This window comes from Aedes aegypti, chromosome 1 (genome assembly GCF_002204515.2).
Source record: "Aedes aegypti strain LVP_AGWG chromosome 1, AaegL5.0 Primary Assembly, whole genome shotgun sequence".
Classification (NCBI taxonomy): domain Eukaryota; kingdom Metazoa; phylum Arthropoda; class Insecta; order Diptera; family Culicidae; genus Aedes; species Aedes aegypti.
Window position 1 is genome coordinate 304624401 of NC_035107.1, and position 25487 is coordinate 304649887.

The 25487-nt window shown below is 40.5% G+C and overlaps 2 protein-coding genes across 2 annotated transcripts in view; one reads left to right on the forward strand and one right to left on the reverse strand.

The window, feature by feature from the left end:
- The first annotated feature begins 328 nt into the window (after positions 1 to 328).
- On the forward strand, positions 329 to 3980 carry LOC5576111 (zinc finger protein ZPR1). The gene is made up of 2 exons (XM_001662406.2): positions 329 to 587; positions 2584 to 3980. Exons 1-2 carry the CDS (start codon positions 483 to 485, stop codon positions 3850 to 3852), a joined length of 1374 nt encoding a protein of 457 aa, XP_001662456.2. The 5' UTR covers positions 329 to 482; the 3' UTR covers positions 3853 to 3980.
- An 11582-nt stretch (positions 3981 to 15562) lies between these two features.
- The window catches only part of LOC5576112, a 43330-nt gene continuing 33405 nt past the window's right edge, over positions 15563 to 25487 (reverse strand). The window contains exons 4-5 of the mRNA XM_021838395.1: positions 16525 to 16994; positions 15563 to 16463 (exon numbers count right to left, since the gene is read on the reverse strand). Of these exons, the coding sequence (XP_021694087.1) occupies positions 16003 to 16463; positions 16525 to 16994 (931 nt within the window). The 3' untranslated portion in view covers positions 15563 to 16002. The remainder of the gene's footprint in view (positions 16464 to 16524; positions 16995 to 25487) is intronic.

Here is a 25487-nt window from a genome sequence, read left to right on the forward strand (position 1 = left end):
GCCCCGTACGAACATGAAATTGAGTCACTGTAAGCTTTTCTATGCCAGGTTGGCGGTGATATGTGTAATCGTTGCTAGGTGTCCTTTAATTGTTTTGTCTCATTTACCGCATTTGAAGGACATTTAGTGAAGATTTGCACCTCAAATGCACACAGCAATAAATAAATCGCCATCCCTTTCGCAGCGTTTCACCTTATTTTTTTACAAAACTTTATCACCTGAGTTGCTTCAGCCCTGTTCACACTCGTATAAAACTTCCGTTCCGCATGTGTTAGTGAGATCGTTCGCGAAACATCTCGATCGGTCGGCCGAACTGTCAAGTGGACAATAAAAACAAAACAATCTTCTCGCGTTCGACTCTCATCGGCAGTGCAGTGCACCACGTTTAGCTCTTCGACGACGACGAAGTTCTTTCGATTTTGTGAAAAGTTGTAAAAGTTTGATTGTATCGTGTGCGGATATTCGATACAGTAGGATCGAAAATGACGACGGAAACGACACCGATCTTCCCGAAGCTAAACGTGGAAGAGGAACCGGAGTTGGGCGCGACAGAAATCGAGTCCATGTGCATGAACTGCCATGAGAATGTAAGTTACTAGGGGAAAAGCACCAATGTTCGACTCAGTCATACGTTTTAGGCGTAGTTTGTATAAAAATTCAAAAAATTAACAATGTTTGGGTCCAAAATGAGTGTTATTTTACAGTGACTCAAACTCATATCGTACAGGGCACTGTTCTTACATCAAGTTGGTAAAAAACAACTGTCGCCAATCAATTCCTTCAGGAATTATTCCAAATATTCTATCACAAATATTACAAGAAAAGCGTGTAGTTCATTTCCGTCGCACACGTTTTCTTTAAGATTTCTACCAGGATGTGCCTTCAGAAATTATTTAAAAGATCCCATGTAAGGTTCCTTCAAAAAATTCTCCTGAAATTCTTTGAGATTTCCCAAGGAAGTTCAGGAAAAAGGTTTTATTTTTCTTAGAAATTTTTGAAGTTTCTGAAAAATCCGAGAGATATGTTTCTGAAACAAATCCTATAGTAATATTTGTAGAAACTTCCCTAGTACCTAATTCCTGATAATCTCTTACAAAATTCTCTGAAAAAAACATCCCAACTCATGAGGAAGTCTTCGTGGATTTTCTAGATAAGTTCAAGACTAACAATTCAAAAGGCCTCATCTCCAAAAAGTAAACAATGAGAAAAATGCAATCTTGTTTTGTCAAACAATAAATCAAATTTAAATTATGAATTTAAGCATTTTATGTTATTTTATCGTCCAGAAAGTCGATAGATAAACTGATTTATAGCTATGAATATTCATTACTATCATTTTAGCAAAAAATCCTGCTAAAAAACGAGTCAAAGGAAATGAGGCTTTTATTTCACCAAAAGCTGTGCAGCCCTTTTCATTTGTGCCCATAGACGCCGGCCGACGCTGATGAGGCCTGTGAGTTGACGCCTTTGTTTACTCTAAAATGTGTTGAGGCCTTCTAGTTGTGGCTTGTTTTTTCATCATCTTCTGATGTGGCCTTTTGAAAATCATTCAAAATTGATGATGAAATAAGAAATTTGAAGTGTAGAAGAGTGTTAAGTGGTGAAGTAAAGTACATGGAGATCCCTACAGCAAGAGAAGATTCGTGCGGTCGATTTAATATGTGATTCATTGAACCCTTCGTCAACCATGAACATTATGTATGTGCTACGCGAGTTTGTCGTCGAGAAAATGTATGGAAATATTGGTTCAATTGAAATAATATTGCAATTGAACGTTATTTTTCATGCAATTGAAACCAAATCGTGTTTTTGTTGATTGTCTGTGAAGTACAGCCAGGCTGACACAGGTATTATTAGGCAGTATGATACAACATACATCACTCCACAGAAACCCGACGGGAAACTTGATAATGTTCGCCGTTGAGACAATCGCTGGGTAAAATAATATAAAGAGCGGAACGGCTGTAGTATAACTTGCATCTGCCTAGTGAATTTGAAACGTTTTTCGCGATCTTAATTGCAATTTTGATGTTTGTTTAAAAGGCCTCAACTCGGTTCCAGTTGAATATAGAAATGAGGCCTTTTTATGAAAAGGCCGCATTTGCGATGAAGATCCTAATTAGTGGGAAATGAGATGGGGCCTTTTAGAAAAATGTAATTTTTTCAATTTTCATGCATATTTTTGAATGGCTAATGTATGATTCAGTAAGAATAGACTGTTTTACACTAAAATCAGCAGAAACCCGATTTGTTTACATTTTGGACTTGAGGCCTTTTCAATTGTTGGTCTTGAGTTGTTAAGACAATCGTATTCCTAGTAAATATCCTGTAGCATTTTTTGAAGGAATTGCTTAGAAAACATTGAACGGAAACCCGGAAGAAGTTTGTGTAGGAACGATCGGAATAATTGTAGTACTTGTTGCAGTGTAATCCTCATTTAAAATTTTGACCTTCATTATTGTCATATAAATTAAAGTTTTCTACCACTTCAATGTGAGAACAGTGCTCACTTGAATTGAATTGGTCACTGTATTCTCTCTAATTCGGCGGGAATTAATGCTTGACATCCTTAAATTCTTTTAGGGCACAACTCGACTCCTGCTCACGTCCATCCCGTTCTACAAAGAGGTGGTCCTCATGTCGTTCAGCTGTGACAACTGCGGCTTCCAGAACAACGAGATCCAACCGGGAGGCGAGATGGCCCCCAAAGGCATCCGCATCAGCGTCAAGATCGACACGGCGAAGGACCTGAATCGACGCGTCGTTAAATCCGACCTCTCCAGCGTGCGGATAGAGGAGCTGGACTTCGATATCCCGGCACAGTCCCAGAAAGGCGAAGTGACCACCGTGGAAGGAATCATCGACCGGGTGATAAGGGGACTGGAACAGGATCAACCTGTGCGCCGAATACAGCATCCGGAAGCGGCGGAGCAAATCGATACCTTTGTTGGGCGGCTCAAAGACCTGAAGGAGATGAAGCAACCCTTCACCATCACGATCGAAGACATTTCCGGGAACAGCTTCGTGGAGAACCCGCAGGCGCCGCAGCCGGACCCAAACACAACCATTTCGCACTTTGTTCGGAATAAGGATCAGAATCACCTGCTGGGGATATTTACCCACGATGAGGTGGCGGACGAGAAATCCAAACGACCGGAACCCATACCCGAGGAGGAAGACAAGATGTTGAAGATGATTTCGGAAGGCTCGTGGCCACTGGAGGAACTGCAAGGAGAAGTATTGCAATTCCCAACCAACTGTCCGGAATGCGCGGCCGATTGCGAGACGAACATGAAGGTGACCAACATTCCGCACTTCAAGGAAGTGGTAATCATGGCCACAGTCTGCGACAACTGCGGCTTGAGGACGAACGAAGTCAAGCCTGGAGGCGGTATCGAAGAGCAAGGCGTCCGAATCGAAATCACCGTTCGCGGAAGGATTGACTTCTCGCGGGATGTGCTCAAGTCGGAGTCTTGCGATCTACGCATTCGGGAGCTGGACTGTGAGGTGGGTGCCGGTGCCCTCGGGGGACGTTTCACCACGATCGAGGGACTGCTGACGGCCATCAAGGATCAGCTGGTGGAAAGCACCGGAATGTTCATGGACTCGAACGACGAGGCAACTCAGCATCGGATGGATAGCTTCTTCGCGCAGCTGGACGCAGCCATCGCAGGGGACAAACCGTTGACCATAGTGCTGGATGATCCCACGGGGAACAGCTATGTGCAGTCGCTGAATGACGACGGAACGCCGGATAATGCGCTGCGGATAATCCGGTACCACCGGTCGCACGAGCAGAACGAAGAATTGGGCCTGAATGATATGAAGACGGAGAATTACGAAGAGGAATAGGTCAGTTGGCTTCTTCGAAGTTCTAGGTGTACTACAGCCAAATGCATCTTGGGGGAGATCAGAAACCATATATTATGAAACATTACTTTTTAACTGTTTGAAATTATAAGATCTAAAAGTAACGGTAACTATTGGTTGAACGTATATTCAATGCTTTGATGACTTTTCCTTGTGATTGCCTTTTTGTTAATAAATATTGGTCTCGTATGTCTCGTATACTCTTCTTGGATTTTGTTCAAGATACCTTCGAGAAATCAACCTGGATTGTTTGCTAAGGATTCCCCCAGCAATTACTGCAGAGATTCCAGTGCTAAGTCCTCCAGGAATTCATTCAGTGATTCTTCCATCAATTTCTTTAGGATTCCTTCAATGGATTTTTTTAATGTCCTGGAATTGTGGAATTTTTTGGAATTTTTTTTAATGTCCTTGTGCGGGGTGACTTGCAACACTCAATGCTAATTTAGTTTTTGCCAACAAAATGTTGATATTTTTTATTAGTCACACTTGTTAAGTATTGTTATTCATGTATTTAAAGCATTCGAACCAGTACAAGATCATTCTGAATACCTTTTTGTAAGAAAATAATTGAGCTTTTTTTGTATGGGAAAAAGAGGCGTTAAATCATCAAGGTCCAATATCTTAACTGAACAATATTTTTGACGAGTATTTGTAGTTGATTGATGAATTATTACTCTTTTAATTATAAAGAAGACTTAACAAAAAGTTTTTAACTTTTATAAAACTCTAAATTGCTTAGAAATAAAGTGTTGCAAGTCACCCCGTATAGGTACATTTATATAAAAATGATTTTTATTAAAAAGTTACTGCTACAATTTCGTAAAATAAAATTAGCCGTAATATCACTTATTAGTTATAGAAACACCATGTAGATTATTACTTTCTCAAATTAAATCTAATTCATGTTTTCATGTCACGATTTTGAACCTCCATCATGTATCAGTTTTCAAGACATTTAAAAGAATTATGTTTAATGTATAAACATAAGGATAATAACAGCTTTAATCGTGGCCGTTACTTGAATTGAGTCACACGTATTGAAGCACCGATTGAAAACAAATTTTCTTTTGAAATTTGGGTTTTATAGTGAAATTTAGTTGTAAATTACAATGTGTTGCAAGTCACCCCGCCGTTGCAAGTCATCCCGTTTGACGGTAAGTTAAAACATTGTTTGATCGAGATTTTTTCTCCATAGTACCCAGAAATCACGGTTTTCTGAAAATGTATGCTATAAAACACACACATTGGCATTATTTTCCAGGCTCTAGTCAACGGGAAACATACATAATAAATCTATGAAATCGTTAACCATTAACATCTTACATGTTGCTTCATTTTTATTTTATTTTATTTTATAGATGTACAAGGGGGTCAGGGGCCAAGTCTCCAGCATAAGTTTGAAAACTCACACCGTCCATAATACACCGGAGGGTTTTGGAGTTTGGGAAGTAGGCAACGCAACATCTTTGACCAGAAGGTTCTTTAAGTTTTGCTTCTACTCTTGACTTCCAATACACGTATGAATGATGCAAGGTCAAAAGAACATGAATCAGTCATACATATAGCGGTAGTGAAGTGTTTTGCCTAAGGATATGGGAAAGGAGGAATTTTGGGTGGTGTTTTGTAAATAGCTCTGTGGAACAAGTTTGTTATTAGTTCAAAATTTAGTTAATGTGATTCACCTTGCAATCAGTAATAAGAATATTTACAAAAACATGATACTTATCTTTTCTCGGCCAATACGCTGCCATGTCTTTCCTCTCCAATGGATTTTTCCTCGTTGTAATGGCGGGTTAGATATGAAAACAAGGATAAAGAGAGAAGAAATGTTAGTGATTGTTACATGCTTTATTGCTGTATTGGCCTACAATGAAATCATAGAAAATTCGCTTTTTGGATTCCCATGATAACAATCCCCATGCAGCTTACGAGAAACTCCATGGCAATGATCACTGTACGCCATGTGCGGCATTCAGGACATCTCAACAATACTGAGGACGAACAACAAAAAATGAATCCAAAAGTGCGAAAACCTCAATGTTTCAATGTAGGACAATTCAGTTTTAAAGCATGTGAGAAGTTCTTGGTGATATTCTCACAACGGCCATTCAGAATGGTTCGACGGATGTAGATAAAAGATCATTATGATAAAATTAACGCGACGACATGTTAGTGAACGATTATTGTATTTGCAACTGTTAATTTCGATAGTTAAACTTAGGGTCGGTTATTGTATATAACTTTTAAGATAGGCAGGAGTAAAGCACGAACACGAAGTAATGACCTTCCATCCCATCTTCAAGTGCTCCCCACAAGCACAACACTTCATTCTGGTACTTTAGAACGTCCATGTTGTAACTTGTTCACACAAGAAATCTGCCTCGACCGAGTTGGCAGAACGCGCCCATACCCCTTGCTGAACCAAAGGACAGGGAATAGATTAATTATTTGAAATTCGCTTTTTTTTCGCTTTGAAAATCCCATTGGTCAATATAGGCCAACGGAACCAGTTTCGGCCAGAGATTTAACATCGGTTCCTAAATTGGCCAATTGCATTGATTTCTCATGAGAGTGGCCAAATAAGGAGTGCCCTGGCCAAATTAGGTGTATGGGTGTTAAAATTATAAGGGAAATATATTGTTTTTCTTATGTTTTGAATCAATTTGCATGAGTAAATGAATGTAGCTCTATCATGTGAATGTGATCTACTGAACACAACAGGTTTCATGCTGATTGGCTATGTAAAACGGTATATAATTCCCTATGGCTACAACTGGCGTATGGCCAAAACCGGTGTGGGTCAGGCAGAACCAAACTACCTCGAGTGTTCCGCGTTGATATTTAAGCTTTGTTTTCAAGTGACGAAACCCGAATTCATATTGTTGTCCAAATAACATGTGTGTCTATAAATTTGGAAAGGAGGTCGTTAATTAAATTTGACGAGCACTTGAATACCCGTCACTAGGTTACAAGTGTTCTTGTGAAATTTATGATGCAGGGACATGTCTTATGCATTGATTGGATTTAGAAATAGAGTATGCTACATATGGTAGATGAAGTCTGAACATGGTTTTTCGGTGAAACTAATTAGGCTGGATGGTTCGAAATCAAGTGTTCGGATTGCAGATGAGCTGCAACTTCATTTGTGACGTTAGACGGGATGAAGCAATGAGGCGCACTTTCGAATTTACAATTCAAACATTGCACTCGAGGGTGCTTTTAGGAAATCTGACGTGCAGAGAAACAGAACTATCATCTCACGGTCGCATATGCGAAATCGCGGTCAAAGTCCCTAGACCCTACACCCAACGTCACCCCAGTCAACATTTTGGTTGGTAAAAGTTTTGTTATACATCATTCTATATGAATCAATTCAATCGTATAGAATGCATGAAAAGGCTATATACCTACCAAAGTGGAAGCTATATGCGTATTTTGCACGACTTTTTCAGACTTTCTGCGATCAGAAATACGATGCTAAAAAATTTGGATGATAATAGAAAAAAGTTTCCAGCCAGCCTTGAATGCCGGACCTCTGGGTTAGGATTTGTACTCCTCACCACTGTACCACCAAGTGATAATTAACAAGCAAATGATTATTTGCCAATATTAATGCATGTTTCATGTACAGCGACACTTGCTTTGTTTTTTGGGCCCATCGTTAGTAGATACCAAGTTTGGGTGGCAATTTTTGCTAAGTTATTGCGATTTCATATGATGCTTTCTGAATAGGGTCCTAAAGCCCTGTCCCAATTTTAGTGCCAAACGCTTAAGTTTAGGCCAAAAACACATGTTTACTCAATTTTCAAATGTTTTCCGTTGGTTTAAGCCCAAAAAACATTTTTTTAGATTTTGTCACATACTTTGGCTTAAACTCAAATTTTGGGTGTATTTTGTTTTCCGTGTCCCTTACGAAATGTCAGATAGTAACAACCCCAGTGGTCGAACTAAAACCCCTGAGGTGTTTTTGTCGACTAAGCAAACGTCAAACATGCTCAAAAGTGTCAAGGTTCATTTATGGACCAAATAGGCTAGGGGAAGTGGTTCACCTAGCATGAATGAGGGATGAATTTATCGCTGAGAAAAAGTAGATTTTGTATGAAATTTGACAAGTATTTGAATAACAGATTCATCCTTGTTCATCCACTTCTCCTAACCTATTTTTAAATTCAAGTTTAAACATGATATAGCCATTATTTGAGCGGGAAAAAATGCTAAAGTAGTTACAGTAACATGCTTTTTCGTGTTATTAAATAAAAACAAGATTGTTTATTGTTTATTGTTTATTGACCACCGTCTAAGATATTTCTATCGCTCAGACTGCGCATTATTCCTTATTCTATCCTTAAACATAGTTTTACTAACATTAAAATCAAACACATAATAAACATCATTGAATAACCTACAACATTCTACAAACGGATTAAAAAAAGTCCTATGACCGTAGTTCGGGATTCTTAAGAATTCAAATTCTCTCAATGATCTGGTTGGAGCATGAATTGGCACAGCTGCTAGAAGTGAGCTACAGTTTATATTGCCCTGCAGTAAATCAAAAATAAATAATCTACGCAGCATTTCAGATCTACCACCTAAAGATTCTAGTCTAATCAGCTGACATCTACTAAGATATGGCGGGAGTCGTATCGGGTCATTCCATGGAAGGGAGCGCAACGCATATCTTAGGAACCTTTTCTGAACGCTTTCAAGCAATCTAAGTTCACCAATTTGACGTGGTGCCCAAATTTGAATAGCGTACTCCAATATACTTCTTACAAGCGAACAATATAGTGTTTTAAGTACATATACATCATCAAAGTCTTTAGTGTTCCTAATAATAAATCCAAGCGTTGTAATGGCCTTTGAAATTGTTACAGAGAGATGTTCTTTGAATGTAAGACTTTTATCAACAATTATTCCCAGGTCGCGAATTGAAGTTACTCTATCAATTACAGTACTTTCGAGAGTGTATTGATGAATGGTGGTGCCTTCACTACGGTAAAAGGAGATGACTTTAGTTTTCTTCACATTGACCTGCATTCTGTTCACTTTGCACCATTCATTTAATGACTGTAAATCATTTTGGAGAGCAACACAATCTACACTATCCTTGATTTTTCTATAAATTTTGAGATCGTCAGCAAACAAAATTTTCTCTGATCTAATTATTACACAGATATCATTAATGGACAATGTAAATAACAATGGCCCTAAATGGCTGCCTTGAGGTACTCCTGACTTAATAGCAAAAGTGTCTGATGAAACAGTGCCACATTTGACAAACGCTTTACGATCAACAAGGTATGAACGAAGCCATGTGCATAACCATAAAGGGAACCCAAGATGATGCATTTTGCTAACGATTATATCGTGCGATAGCCTATCAAACGCCTTTGCAAAGTCAATATATATAGCGTCGACTTGGTAACGTTCCGTAAGTGATTGGCTTACAAAAGGTACAAAAACCATCATATTGGTGACAGTTGACCTTTTTCCTACAAAACCGTGCTGACACTCAGATACTATATGGTCAGTTGTAGATTTAATCAAATCATAAACGAAACGTTCGAGCAACTTTGCGAGACAGTTCAATATAGATATTCCTCTGTAGTTCTCTACCTTATGTGTACTTCCACTTTTATGTACTGGAACCATTGAAGCAATCTTCCACGCTGACGGAAATCTGGACGTCGATAGTGACATATTAAACAATATACTAACAGGTAGCGCTAACGTATGTCTGCAATTCTTCAGAAATGTTGGAGATAAACCATCAGGACCTGGACCCTTTTGTTCATTGATCCTTGCTAACGCTTCCTCGATGTCTTGGACAGAAATCTCCAGATGCGGTATATTAATGTCGAATTGCTCCACAAACCTGAGGTGCTCATCTGTGGTAAGAGGTTCATAATGTACATAAGTTGACTTGAAATAATCCGCACATAAGTTTACTGCCTCCTGACTAGATTCAGATTTTTCATCTCCAAGCGATAAACTTATTGGTAGGCCGTTGGTTCCTCTTCTGTTACGAATATAACTCCAAAAGTGTGCTGGATCAGTTTTCAATTTTCGTTGAATGTCTGTAATATAGGTTCTATACACATTCCGGTGCAGAACTTGATATTCAGCTTCACATGACCGTAACCACGTTTTTGATTCTACAGATGGAGAACGGCTGTATTTCTTACGGGCCTTTCTCAGGCGATTTTTCAACAATGAAAGCTCGCTATTCCACCACGAAACTTTTTTAGTCACTAGAGGTCGTCTGCGCTGAACATGATTTCCGATTGTGAAGTATATAGTCCTGTAAAATGCATCTACAGCATCATCAACAGACAATGAGCGCGCGAGAGTGTTCCAATCTATCTCACTTAAAGATGCATTTACTTCAGCGAAGTTGCAAGAACGAAAATCAAAAGTGCCTTCTAAATCCAACAGATTGAGTGTCTGCGTGCTACACATGATATTTAGAAGTAGAGCTGGATGGTGCCCATCAAGTGGCATAATTGGAACAACTGCTTCAGATAGATCCCAACAGTCCATGGTGTTCACGAATGCAAGGTCCAGTAATCTATCGTTCACATTTCTTATTCCATTAATTTGATGCAGACCGCCATCAAACATTCCAGAAATAATACATGATTCCTTCGTTAAGACTCCCGTGCTATTTTCATCGAATTGATTCAATGGAAGGAAACAACACTGATCGTCGTCAAATTGCCATTCAACATTTGGCAGATTGTAATCACCCATCAACAACAATGTGTCCTTATCAGTTATCCGCTCGAGTAATTCATTCATGCATTTGATATATCGTTCATAGCTGTCTGTGCTCAAGCTTGGGCTCATGTATACAGAAGATATAAACAGCGAGCAATCGTTGAGCTTTACCTCTATGCATACTTGCTCAATTCCAGAATGTTTACAAAACACTTCTTTACAGCGTACATGTGGTTTAACGGCTATTAATACACCGCCACCTCTCGAGTGTTGGCTTGTATGGGAGCTACGATCACATCTGTAGACTGAATAATTGGCAGAAAATTCTGCGCTAGCAATACCAGCATGCAACCAGGTTTCAGTGAAAACAACAATGTCATAATCACATTCTACCAAAGCCAAATATAAATCTCTTGTCTTGGTGCGGAGGCCACGAACATTTTGATAATATATCGAATAATTTGTTTGGTGCGATTCATTACGATCAGCAGTATGAGCACAGCATGAACTGCGTAGTGGTTGTATGCTATCGGTGGATGTACACTGTTCATCAGTAAGTGTAGAACGAGGATACTCACTGGTTTGTCGAGGCGGTAATAAATCATCTCTTATATGTAGAGGAGGAGAGTCGCGAAGAGGTTGCAGATCGTTAACGTTGATGAGTACTGGAGAATTGTTTTCCAATGGTGTTCTGTGTACGACATGATCAGGTGAAAACGGTAAGTAAGATGATGGCTATATCTCGATTGGCAAGGAAACTGCTTTTGGTCTCCCAAAAACGGATATAGTAACACCGTCGGGCCAAAAGTCATCCGATGATACAACACCAGCGTAGCATTGCGGAATTATCACTCTAAATGTTTGAAAACTTATATGTTTTCCTTTTTTAGCCACACTTGAGCAAGAAATCGCCGTCTCAGGAATCCTGCCTTTTGATGCTATATACCTCTGAGCATGGGCAGCGTTGGTGTCAGGGGATAAATTACGTACACAGTAAGTAATAGTTTGATCCGAATGTGAACCCGATGGCAAATTTTGAGCAGCTGTTAACTTCGGTTCAAAAGTTGCTTCCACGTTACTTCCACGAATGTTGTTTTTCTTACGCTTGACATTGCTTCTCTTATTGGCACTATCTGCAGGATGGGCAAAGCCAAAATATGACTGCTGAGTCCTAGGAAGCGCCGTAGCCATTGGATAAGGATGGCAAAACAGACCAGAAGCACCAGGTGTCCATGGGGCGTAGTAACAAGCTGGGTAAGCACTTGGAGGAGCATTGATAACAAACGGATTGGAACTAAATGGACTAACAGAGTTTGCATTACTTGTAGGAATGTTGCCGTTGCACTGCCGTGACTACAACTCCGTGAACCGACGATTTTTGCATTCGTGCTTTGTATCCTTGAAGCAGAGGATTTTGGATTGCCAGATTGCAATTCTACTGGAATAGGTGAGGAATTTCGCTGCATATCATTTTCGTTGCCTCCTTGACTGGTTGAAACTTGTACTGCAGTTTCACTTGATCGTTGAATAGCTTCATCATAGGGGTTTTCACTTGCAGATGGACAAATTTTATCGGGGACAGCGCTGAGTGAATCCTCGAAATTGAAAGTTGCATTCGAAGACGTACGGGTGATAAGCTCAACATTCAAAGCATTTGAAGTTGCCGTGGTGGATGCCAACTCTCTAATCAACGTTAAGTGAGTATCGAGCTTAGTTACCACAACTTCGAAATATGTCTCCATGCGTTTTGCCAAGTCTGCTAATCCAATCCTGTTCGCATCAATTTTTTCCAGCAGTGCATCACCTCTATTACGGCGGCAATCGGAGCACAGCCATAAAACTCCATCATTTTCCTGGTGTGCTTTCAGGTGAGGCCCAGTAACACCAACACATGCAATGTGAAATGTTTTCCTACAACGTCCATCACATTGTATCACTCTTGCAACCTTTTCAGGATCAGGACAAGCTAGAAGCTCGCATACCACCATGGCAACAAGAGTATACCACCAGTATATGCCGAACGGTGAGTGCAGAAAACGAACTGTGATTGAAGATGATCGTGTGAGAGCTCAACAATCGTTTAACGGATATATGCAATTGAATAAAAAACTTGATCACAGCAAAACAATGCTGTGAAATGCTGTTTTATTTGCCACAAAAACACGAATTTATCTCAAAATTCGCCACTTATTCTGAACATTTCATGACAACCGGACAAAAAAGGTATTCCGCCAACAGACTGTTATGTTTCAGGAATTTTTGGGATTGTTAAACCAATGAGAACGAGGTGAACAGCAACAGCGACAAGCAACATCAACAACAGAAAAGCGAAACGTTGTCTAAGTCTTGTCTAAGATTTCGTTACAAATTTTAGGACCCAATTGATATATGATCTGTCAGTTTATACAACTTAACGCGATTCTATGTTGCACTACTTACTGCATGTTTGGTTGGATGGCTTGTCGTTTATGAATCGTATTAGGGATTTATATACAAGTTGTGTTGACATGGATAACGCTTAATTTGGCGATTCAGATTTCAGACGTAAGAATATGTGATTTTGGATGCACATTCTTATACGATACGTGGTTTACTGGGACCCCGCACGGCGGTGCCGTCAGAAATTATTTCGAAGATTCTTCCTAAGATTCATTTCATTTATGATTAGCCGCCCCCGACATGGGGAACAGACGCTGTTGTGAGCCGCTCCTAACATGGAGTACAGGCGCTCCAAGTTTGCAGAAGCAAAAGCAAACTCCCCCTTCCCTGTCAGCATACGACCAGAGTTCCCACCGGTGTTGGTTACCCGATCTTCCCTAAGGTTACTCGTACCCCGGCCAGTATCGCGAGGAGGTAGGGATAGGAGTTGCTGGGCAGGAGGCTAAGGACCGCACCGAGGGGTCTATTTTATTCCTTCAGGTACGCGAGGTACCAATGATACGCCATGCCCAGCCATTTACCAAGCATTTACCAATCTTCCTAAGATACCTTCAGAAATTCCTCCAGACTCTATTTGAAAATTACTAATTTATCCCAAAATCAGGGATGTATTAAATCTATTGAAAAACTTCTAAGAAATCTCTTGGTAAACATCTGAACATTTTGAATGAACTCATGGAATAATACTTGTAGGAATTTAAGAATCATTATCTTATGTACCTGATGGAATTTCTACAATAATTCCTAGATCAATGATTAGGGTGTTCTTAGAGGAATTGTTTGTTGCAGCCTTGACAAAAAAAACTGAAATTATTCCAGTAAAAATTCTTAAAGAATTGTTTTAAAATTTTGATAGAATTTAGAAAATCGAAGAAGATTATTTTTAGCTTTATTATTAATACATGCTTTTTAATGATTTTTCGTTTACGGATAGGGGCCGTCCATTAATTACGTAAGACAATTTTGGCGGTTTTTCGACCCCCTCCCCCCATGGTAAAAAATCTTGAAAACCACCTCCTCCCCTAAACCCTTACGTAATTAATGGACCACCCTTAACCAGCCGAGTGCAAGTTTGGACAACTACCGTTAAACTAAACATTACATATACTTCGTAATTGGGTCCTAAAGCCATGTCCCAATTTTAGTGCCAAACGCTCAAGTTCAGGCCAAAAACACATGTTTACTAAATTTTCTAATGTTTTCCGTTGGTTTAAGCTCAATAAACATTTTTTTATATTTTGTCACATCCTTTGGCCTAAACTCAAATATTGGGTGTATTTTGTTTTCCGTGTTCCTTACGAAATGTCAGATAGGAACAACCCTCACGCAAAAAAATTGTGCGGTAAAAACTACCATTTTAGGGGGTTAACTTAAGCGCCCGCACCGGCAATTTTCAGCAGACCAGAAATGCGCTTGATTTTACCATGTCTGTAGTTGGAATCAGATTGTTGTAAATTACTTCTGTCAAATATACCAGTAATACGGTGGGGTATACCGTAAACATAGTAAATTGGTCTGAATTTCCATGGTAGTTTTAAGAATGGGCGTAGTCAGCTAAAATAGTTATTTTTACCACAGATTTTTTTCCCGTGTAGTGGTCGAACTAAAACCCCTGTGATGTTTTTGTCGACTAAGCGAATGTCAAACATGATCAAAAGTGTCAAGGTTCATTAATAGGCCTATTCACATGACGTTCCAAATCAGCTGATCGGGAAGCACTTTGACAGTTCTTCTATGAAAATGACAGGCCCGTGTTAGCACCGGTCCTCCACCGATGTAAACAAATGCATAGACGGACCTGTCACATAAAAAGGCCTATGGACCAAATTTGTAAATTAAAGTTTAAACTTGATTTAGCCATTATTTGAGCGGGAAAAATTGCTAAAGTAGTTACAGTAACATGCTCTTTCGTGTTATTGAATAAAAACAAGATTTTATTAAAAAAATTAGGACCCAATTGGATTAGATGTACATCTTCTCGGTAAAAATTGAATTTACGATTCCCTCTTCACTAGATAGGGCGCGTTACCCCTATTGCCCTACTCCTGTTTAGATGGACATCTAATTATTCCGAAAAAGATGCGCTTTGCGAAAGAGGACGCGCCCTATCTAGTGAACAGGGAGTCGTGAGTTCGATTCTCACCAAGAAAATGTGTGATTTTGTAGCAACTGGAACCACAATCACCCGGGTTGCCAGGCTCATCAACCTGGAAGATGATTTGCCAGATCAACGTGAATCTCGTCACCGGTTGCAGTGAACCGTTAGTGGAGTTCGATGTAAGAAGTCAACAGGAGATGGAAAATCCTATCGAACTGTCGAGTTTTATCATTCGGAGAAGTTTCCAGATCAATTCTTCCCGCCATACTAATAAGTGTCCACTAATTTCATAATTTGAAAACTCCTCAGACCACTCCTCTATTTTGCCAACAGGAAGAGATTTGCTTCTGTTTGATTAACGTCTGGGCCCATAACTTACATAAGGACTCAACAGGGCTGTGATATCTTCATCTCAGTCACAGATATTCCACTTTGTCGTAACTTTTGAAGTTCGCCAGCAGCGTTTTATATTCTCGACTTGTTGCACCGATCAGTACCGATCGGCGACATTCCGTCGTTTTCACCTTACAACTGGGAAAGTGTGGTGACACGATCAAACCAAAATTGCTCTATCGACCAGGTCCTTCTAGGACCCCAGCGCCGGATTTGTTTTGCGGTAGAGATTTGTCCACTTAAAAGCTAACACTTACGCTACTAAAAAAACAGAGATGCTTAAACAAATTCGGACTAATTGTCTCTCTCTCCGTATCGGTTTGTAAGGGGAGTTCAACGATCGGAGGTGTTCTGGTTCTTCGACCGGGACAAAAGCGGGGCAGAATGAACTAAAACCAATTCTACGGGGGAATAAATAATACTTAGCTCTGCGTTGTTGAAGTAGAAGATGGTGTGGATGGAAGGAGGGATGGCCGGAGTCGCCCTTAGCTGTTCCCAATGCAGCTGAGACTTCCGCTGAGCTGATTGTAGTGCAACCGGTAGATTCTCCGGCATCCCGTCGAGTAGGCCAGCAGCAAGTTATTCGCTGTATTGCTTGAGGAGGAGGTCGTTGTGGCCGAGGCTGCGGCCCCAGGCGAGGAACTGCTCGTCTTCTGAGTATGATTGGAGGCGGTGGGGCCATTGTTGGTAGCGGTTCCGCTGTTTGGACTGCTGATGGCGTTCGACTGATGATTGGCGGAAGAACTTCCGCTGCTGGACGATGACGAGGAGCTGGTGACCATTTTGACGGCATCCCAGATGCGAATCGTCCCGTCCGAACCGGATGAAACAAAGTGTCGGCTGTCGGGGCTCCACGTGATGCCGGTCACACCAGAAGTGTGATCACGCAGTTCGGTGAGCTGCGAACCGGCAGCGAGATCGAAGATGCGGACGCGATTTTCTTCACCTGAGATGGAAAAGATGGTTAGACGATCGAATGGAAGTCGATCTGGATGAAGAGAGCTTACCAGCAGCGGCGAGGTACTTTCCGTCCGGGCTGAAACACACCCGATGGATCGGTTGCCGGCAGTCGGTGAATATCCGGAACAGCTTGCCACTGGTGACGCACCACAGTCGGACGGTCAAGTCCGTTGACCCGGTCGCCAGGTAGTTCCCATTTGGGTGGAATGCCACCGTATCCACGTCCTGCGTGTGGCCAACGTAGATCTGCAGGGGAAACTCCCGATCCGTGGACCAGAGCCGTGCCGTCGTGTCTCGCGATCCAGTGGCCAGGTACAAACCGGTGGGACTTTCCGCCACACTCCAGATCGGATGATTGTGACCGCGGTAGACTGCCCGGCAGGTGTAATCGGTGGCATGCCAGGCCCGCATCGTGAGATCCCGCGAGACGCTCATCAGCAGAGGGCTGTACCTCGAAAACAGGAGATCCGTTACGGCGTTCGAGTGACCGCGCAAGGTAACGCCACCCGTTTCGCTACTGTTGGATGAATGGAAGAAGGATTAATCTTACATCTATGGAGTTATTTGCCTATTAGGACATTTGGCATAATTTCAAATTATGTGAAAATTGAACATTATTTAGCATGATGGACATTTTGTACTACTTTAAACCACTTTGGACCTTATCGTAGCCACTTTGAAAAAAGGCGTAGCGCTGAACGCCCTGTTGTTCAGCAAGATCTTTTCGAATTTTCAAGACTTCCCGGGCTTAAACTATTCTTGTCACTGCTCAACTTCTACTGATCGCTGCATAACTTCTACTGATCATGTCTGTACTTGCTAAGCTTCATTACTCTTCTACAAGTCGCTTCGACGGTAATACGTCAGGTACAACTCAGAATAGTCCCAGTCGAAGGATCTATTCTACTTCGACCAAGATTCCCAAACCGATGCAGATGCTGAGGTCAGTGGCGGGACACTTCCGGTTCACAGGCGGTTCGAAGACTATTTCCCAGTGCTATTTTGCAATCTACTGAACTAGCCTCCAGTGGTGGACCTAGCCTACCCCGACCGTTTTCTAAATGCTATTCGGATGGGTGACGAGGTCGGTCCCTCGTTTTTCGGGTGGCGAATGTCATCCGATTCTCATGTTCCTCCACTACACTTAACCATCCTCTCCACTTTCTCGTATCGCTGTAGACAGAGCCATGTACTCCTCTTCGGTTGTCGATAGTGCAACGGTAGATTGCCTTTTCAAGTTCCAGCTCAAACCGCATCACTCTCCAGGAACGCGTACCCGCTCACAGACCGTCATGTATCGGGATCGTTACCCCAATCTGCGTAGCTGTAGCCGGGGAAACACGTCTCTTCGGTTCGCGTGTACTTTTCGTGCTTCATATCCAATGCGCCGGTCCAGGGTTGCTGCAAAAGCTTCTGACCACACTTATCATATGACTGATGTCAGGTCTGCTACACTGCGCAACGAACTGTAATCCGCCAACGAGTTCTCTGTACGGAATTTTCTTCATATTCTTCTTCTCTTCTACATTTGCAGGACACAGTCCAACGTAGTTGCAAACACAAGAAGATAACGCACCATTGCGTGGCGAACGACAGGCACGTAGGTGTCCTGATAGCTCTTTCACTTGATAACAAGTCGCACTTTGTACTGTTCAATGGAGCTATTCTCGTTCGTCTTGACCTTGAAGACCCATTTTCTCATCAACGCTTTCCGCCCTGGTGACAGATCGTCCAAACGCCGTGTACCGTTCTCGCTTAAGGCGCTCATCTCGCTCTCCATCGCTTCGATCCAACGATATGGATCGTCCCAACGCTTCCTGGATGGTTTCTGGATCATCTTGGCTCTGTGGACAACTTGACTCCGAAGATTTGATGTTTCTAATGGAAGCTGAGATATACTTGCCTCCGATTGAACGCTCCCAGCCACTGTGCTCAGAAATCTGTTGCAGACGAACATCTTCATATTTGGAATGTGACGGAAGCGCGATGCTGTAACATCTACATCCGTTTAGGATGAGCTAACTACAGCTTGATTCCAATCATCAGGCTTTCGATTATGTCTATCGACTCCAAGGTCAACTCTTTCGTATAACTGAGGAGTTATCGCTAGGACGACTCGTTTCTGAAAGTAACTTTTTATAACTTTACACATATAGTCGGGGACCAGTATTCCGTGTAGTGCTGCGGCGGTAGCCATCCAATTGGCGCGTTCTTAACGTCTATTGGTAACACTGCACTGTATCGATAGTCGAGGTGTTGTTTTCGAAATCCGAACTGTCCCTTCAACAATTCATGCTCGCCTTCCGTGTGTATTTTTTTTTTTTTTTTTTTTATTAGTATCATTTCAAACATTACATTCATTTCTTATATCTAGGTGTTCTGTGTTATTTGACAACACTATCATCCTAATTTGGTAAAACAAATTTAAGATTTAATTAACATTTTGTTAACAACATATTACATTTCATTTGCCGTAGCAGTTCAGTTTTTTTTTTTACAGGTGAGTTGATTTCACCTGCTTATAAGAGAAAAAAAAAAAGTTTTTAATATACTTAACCTAACTTAACCTAAACATATAACGCATTAATCGTGGCAATAGAAGATTGTAACGATTTTTGCCTGAAATTATCAATGATTGTATTTGACATTTGTTCCAATGTTTCAACATTGGATATTCTATGTAACTCATTGGTACTATACCAGGGAGGAAGCCTCAGAATCATTTTCAAAATTTTATTTTGAATTCTCTGCAGAGCTTTCTTCCTGGTATTACAACAGCTAGTCCATATTGGTACAGCATACAACATGGCTGGCCTGAAAATTTGTTTGAATATCAACAGCTTGTTCTTAAGACAAAGTTTTGATTTTCTATTAATAAGGGGATAGAGACATTTTACATATTTATTACATTTGGCTTGAATGCCCTCAATGTGATTTTTAAAAGTTAAATTCTTATCTAGCATGAGCCCTAGATACTTAACTTCATCTGACCAATTTATTGGAACCCCTCTCATCGTGACAACATGTCTACTTGAAGGTTTCAAATAAAGAGCTTTTGGTTTATGTGGGAATATTATTAGTTGAGTTTTGGAAGCATTAGGAGAAATCTTCCATTTTTGCAAGTATGAAGAAAAAATATCCAAACTTTTTTGCAATCGACTACAGATGACACGCAGGCTTCGTCCTTTGGCGGAGAGGCCTGTGTCATCCGCAAACAAAGATTTTTGACATCCCTGAGGTAACTCAGGTAAGTCAGAGATGTGAAAATATTGTATAATATTGGTCCCAAAATGCTGCCTTGAGGAACACCAGCTCTTACAGGAAGTCTTTCAGATCTGGAGTTCTGATAATTAACCTGAAGTGTACGATTTGACAGATAACTTTGAATTATTCTAACAATGTATGTTGGGAAATTAAAGTTTTTTAATTTTACAATCAAACCTTCATGCCAAACACTGTCGAATGCTTTTTCTATGTCTAGAAGAGCAAGACCAGTAGAATAGCCTTCAGATTTGTTGGAACGGATCAAATTTGTTACACGTAAAAGTTGATGAGTGGTCGAATGTCCATGGCGGAATCCGAACTGTTCATTGGCAAAAATTGAATTTTCGTTGATGTGGGCCATCATTCTGTTCAAAATAACCTTTTCAAAAAGTTTACTGATGGAGGAAAGCAAACTGATTGGACGATAGCTAGAAGCTTCTGCAGGATTTTTGTCTGGTTTTAAAATTGGAACAACCTTAGCATTTTTCCACTTGTCAGGAAAATATGCTAATTGAAAACATTTGTTAAATATATCAACTAAAAATGATAAGCTACTTTCTGGAAGTTTCTTGATGAGGATGTAGAAAATTCCATCATCGCCAGGAGCTTTCATGTTTTTGAATTTTTTAATAATAGTTCTCACTTCTTCCAAATCAGTCTCCCAGGCATTTTCGAAAACGTTCTCTTGATTGAGAATATTTTCGAACTCCTGAGTAACTTCATTTTCAATTGGACTAGTAAGTCCTAAATTAAAATTGTGCGCACTTTTAAACTGCATAGCAAGTTTTTGAGCTTTTTCGCAATTAGTTAGTAATAATTTGTTTTCCTCTTTCAATGCCGGTATTGGCTTCTGAGGTTTTTTCAAGATTTTCGTTAATTTCCAAAAGGGCTTAGAGCCAGGGTCCAATTGAGAAATTTTATTTTCAAAATTTTTGTTTCTTAATTGAGCAAAACGTTTCTTGATTTCTTTCTGCAAATCCTGCCATATAATTTTCATAGCAGGATCGCGAGTGCGTTGAAATTGCCTTCTCCTCACGTTTTTAAGACGGATCAAGAGTTTAAGATCATCGTCTATAATCACGGATTCAAATTTTACTTCACATTTTGGAATTGCAATGCTCCGGGCTTCAACAATGGAATTTGTTAAAGTTTCAAGAGCATTGTCAATATCAAGTTTAGTTTCTAAAGAAATGTTAACATCAAGATTGGAGTCAACATACGTTTTATATATATTCCAGTCGGCTCGTAAATAATTGAAAGTGGAGCTGATAGGATTGAGAATCGCTTCTTGGGATATTTGAAATGTAACGGGGACATGATCAGAATCAAAATCAGCATGAGTAATCAGTTGGCTACAAAGATGACTAGAGTCGGTTAAGACCAAATCAATCGTAGATGGATTTCTAGAAGAGGAAAAACATGTGGGGCTATCAGGGTATTGAATTGAGAAATATCCTGAAGAGCACTCATCAAATAAAATTCTGCCGTTGGAATTACTTTGAGAATCATTCCATGACCGATGTTTGGCATTAAAGTCACCAATGACAAAAAATTTTGACTTATTGCGAGTCAATTTACGCAAGTCAGTTTGGAGCAAATTAACTTGCTGTCCAGAGCATTGAAAAGGCAAATAGGCAGCTATGAAAGTATATTTACCAAACTGTGTTTCAACAGAAACACCTAAAGTTTCAAAAACTTTAGTTTCAAATGATGAAAACAGTTGATGTTTTATACGCCTATGAATGATGATTGCAACTCCCCCACATGCCCCATCAAGTCTATCATTACGATAAACAAAAAAGTTAGGATCTCTTTTGAGTTTAGATCCAGGTTTTAAATACGTTTCGGTAATAACTGCTATATGCACGTTATTAACCGTAAGAAAATTAAACAGCTCGTCCTCTTTACCATTCAGAGAACGAGCATTCCAATTTAAAATATTTAAATTATTATTTGGATCCATTAGAAAAACGTAATCCAATAACAATTTGATTTGTAAATTTTACACCTACTTGGACTGCTTCAGTCATAGTGGTGGCTTTGAACATTGCATCAATCATTAGATTCAATTGTTCAGTTAGAAAATTAAAATCAGAGGCAGACATGTCATGTGATTTCCCATTGGAATTTCCGGTAGACGAAGAAGCGGAGTTACCTGTGGCGGTAGGGTTTTTTCCATTTGATTTGAAACAAGTAGAATGGGTACCCATGGATCGAACAGGGGAGGAGTTCGAATTTCCTGCTACGATATCGGCAAAGGATTTACCGTGGGTAGATACATTCGAAATGGAAAGATTCGAACGGCTACCCGACGGATTAAAATTAGTTTGTGAATGAGCATGATTATGATCTTCCTGATGGGTATGATTCATGATCAAGCGATCGTTAACTGAAAAATGAGCATTGTTCGATACTCTACCAGGCAAATTCCGGAAACGACCGTTATCGTAACGGATATTATCTTTCATCTGCCTGGCACGAGCCTCAATGACCCTTTTGCGTGAAGGACAATTCCAAAAATTGGACTTATGGTTAGCCCCGCAATTACAGCATATGAATTTGGTGGTATCTTCCTTCACTGGACAGACGTCCTTAGCGTGAGAAGAACCTCCGCAAATCATGCATTTAGCATCCATGCGACAATTTTTTGTACCATGACCCCACTTTTGGCACCGACGGCACTGAGTGGGGTTCTGGTAATTTCCTCCAGGTTTCTGGAAATGTTCCCATGTCACACGGACATCAAACAAAAGTTTTGCTTTTTCTAAAGCTTTAATATTATTTAGTTCTTTTTTGTTAAAGTGAACTAAATAAAATTCTTGAGAAAGCCCTTTCCGAACAATGCCAGATTGGGTTCTCTTTTTCATAATGATTACTTGGACTGGGGAAAATCCAAGTAAATCATTTATTCCATTTTTGATCTCTTCAGGTGACTTATAGTCACTTGAGAGACCTTTCAAGACAACTTTGAACAAACGTTCAGTTTTGTCGTCATAAGTAAAAAATTTGTGCTTCTTCTCTTCAAGATGTTTGAGAAGAAGCTCACGATCTTTAAGAGTTTCCGGCAAAACGCGACAGTCTCCTTTCTTTGCGATTTGGAAGGAAACCTTGATTCCCCTAATGGAGTTCAAGATCTCCTGCCTAAATCCCCCAAATTCGGAACAACTGACCACGATAGGCGGCACTCTTTGCTTCCTCACTTGAATCAAAGAGCCTGGGCTAGAGGCTGCTTCGATTTGGTGTTCGGAAAATTTATCTAGAGCATCGAACTGATTGCTCATTTCGATACAATTATTCATTTCACCCTTGGAAGAAAGTTCGCATTCCGGGGAAGCGTCCTTTCTTCCATTCTTGCCACGTGTAGTGACAGTTTTAAAACCCACTTTTTTGGAAGGAAGTAGTGAATTCAGAGATTCACCCTTCCTTTTGTTTGTTGTTGATACCATGTTTAATTAATAAACGAAAGAAGACGTGACCTTCGAAAGGTTTTTTCCCAAGACGGTGTCCAAGAAGGATTACCACCGCTAGCTTTCGCCAACGGGTCCAACGAAAAATCGAAGGCACGGGTCCAAACAAGGATCGTAAAGGGATCAATAGCAGAAAAAATAGTACTGAAAAGTACTGTTTTAGAAGCACTGAAAAGTACCGTTTTTAATTTTAGCACTGAAAAGTACTGTTTTTGTAGCACTGAAAAGTACTGTTTTATTGCTTTAGGTAGTTTTTAAGAAAACTTCCAAGAGCAGAGAGAATTCGTATACGCACAGCACGAAGGTACGATGCGCACTGTGATTCCGTGTGTAAATCGTCAAGGGTACCTAGCAAGCATATGGGTCTATATGAAGTTTCTACAGTTGCTGACTAGTACTACCTCCATTTTATGTTGAGCCAACTGTAGCTTGATTCCAGCCATCATGCTTTCGGTGGAGTCGATCGACTGCAAGGCCGACATCTCAACTTCTTCTGCAGTCTCCCCAGTTATCGCAAAAACGACTCGTTTCTGAAAGAAACTTCGTAGGACTTTATACTGATAGTCGGGGAGCTGTATTCCGTCTAGGGCAGCGGCGATAGCCTCCCAACTGGCATTGTTGAACGCGGTCTTATTTTATTATTACCACTGCGCTGTACCGATTGCCTTTTCTCTTCTGCTTGGACACTTTCTTCGATGTCTAGATCTGTTAACGGAATCCAAACTGTCTCTTCGACAAACCATGCTCGTCTTTCGTGTGTAAATGGCCAGCTTGGCTGTCTTCTGTATCGTGTACTAGATTCGACTCGAGAAATCCATCGTATTCACACATTACATGCTTAACTTACCTTACCAGTCAGGCTAAGGTCTGGGTGGCCTCTGCTGTACGTAGGAGACGTCTCCATTCGACTCGGTCCATAGCTGCCCGTCGCCAGCCACGCATTCTGCGAAAGGTCCGCAGATCGTCTTCAACTTGATCGGCCCATCTTGTTTGCTGCGCACCACGTCGTCTTGTTCCGGTCGGATAATTTTCAAGAACCAGTTTCACCGGGTTGTTATCCGACATTCTGGTGATATGCCCGGCCCACCGCAGCCTCCCAATTTTTGCAAGATGGACGATGGTTGGTTTTTCCAGCAGCTGGTGCAATTCATGGTTCATTCACCTTCTCCACGTTCCGTCTTCCATCTGTACTCCGCCGTAGATGGTCCGCAACACCGTCCGTTCGAAAACACCAAGGGCGCGTTGATCCTCTGCACGTAGGGTCCATGTTTCGTGCCCATAGAGGAGTACCGGTCTAATCAGCGTCTTGTAGATGGTGAAATGTTTTACGTTTCGGATGTAATTACTGAAAACCGTTGTTGTAGCTTAACGCTCGAGATTGAACTAAACTCCTTTATTCAAGTATACCTTCAGATAGCCCAAAAGGCACTCATAATGTAATAGACACTCAGATCACATATATAATTAGGAATCGGCATTTAGGTCGAATTCACAGATATAACAGTTCTTTTCCCTTAAGATTATTCTACAAGCTATACACAGAAAATTCATAGTTTAAAAGATAATTCATGTTTTAAGTTCGACAGAAAATAATTCAAATAGACTAAAAACAAAACAATAAATAATTCATGCATTTTCTTAATCGAGCTCAACTATATATGAAATCTTCATTAATTTTTTGCTTTTTTGTCCTAGTTGATCTTCGGAGCTCAGGGAGAATTACTGCTGGATCGATCATTGGTTTTGAATTCGGTTCACTAGTTTGAAGCAAAGCTGATGTTGTCGGAGTATCTTCTTCCGCCACCGTTACCACCCGGCTCCTCTTATTTGAGGTAACTGGGACCATTACGTTCATGGTGGGCGATTTAATCCTCGGTATCTTCAGTTGGTTGCGATGCGCGTTTGAAGTTACGTTTCCAATTGCCACCTGGAAAACATTGATGGAAAGTCGTCTTACGAATTTTGCCTCTATCCATTTTTCTACACGATTCACATGATTGTTCTTCAACCACACTTTATCTCCAGACATTAAACTGTCAAATGGATCTTTCTTAACTAATGTCTGCGTTGAAGTTGTTAGTGTTCCTTGGTGGTTTTTGTAACTAGAGGGACTTTCTACAAGCTGTCTTGAATAATGCTTTTTAGGATTGATAAGATCTATCAACATCTTTGGTTTATAACTGTAGATTTTTTCGGATGGAAAAAATCCATCTTTCGTCACACAAGTGTTTCGGTAGTTAATTAAAAAGTAGTCAATCTGATCCTCTATATTCCAGTTT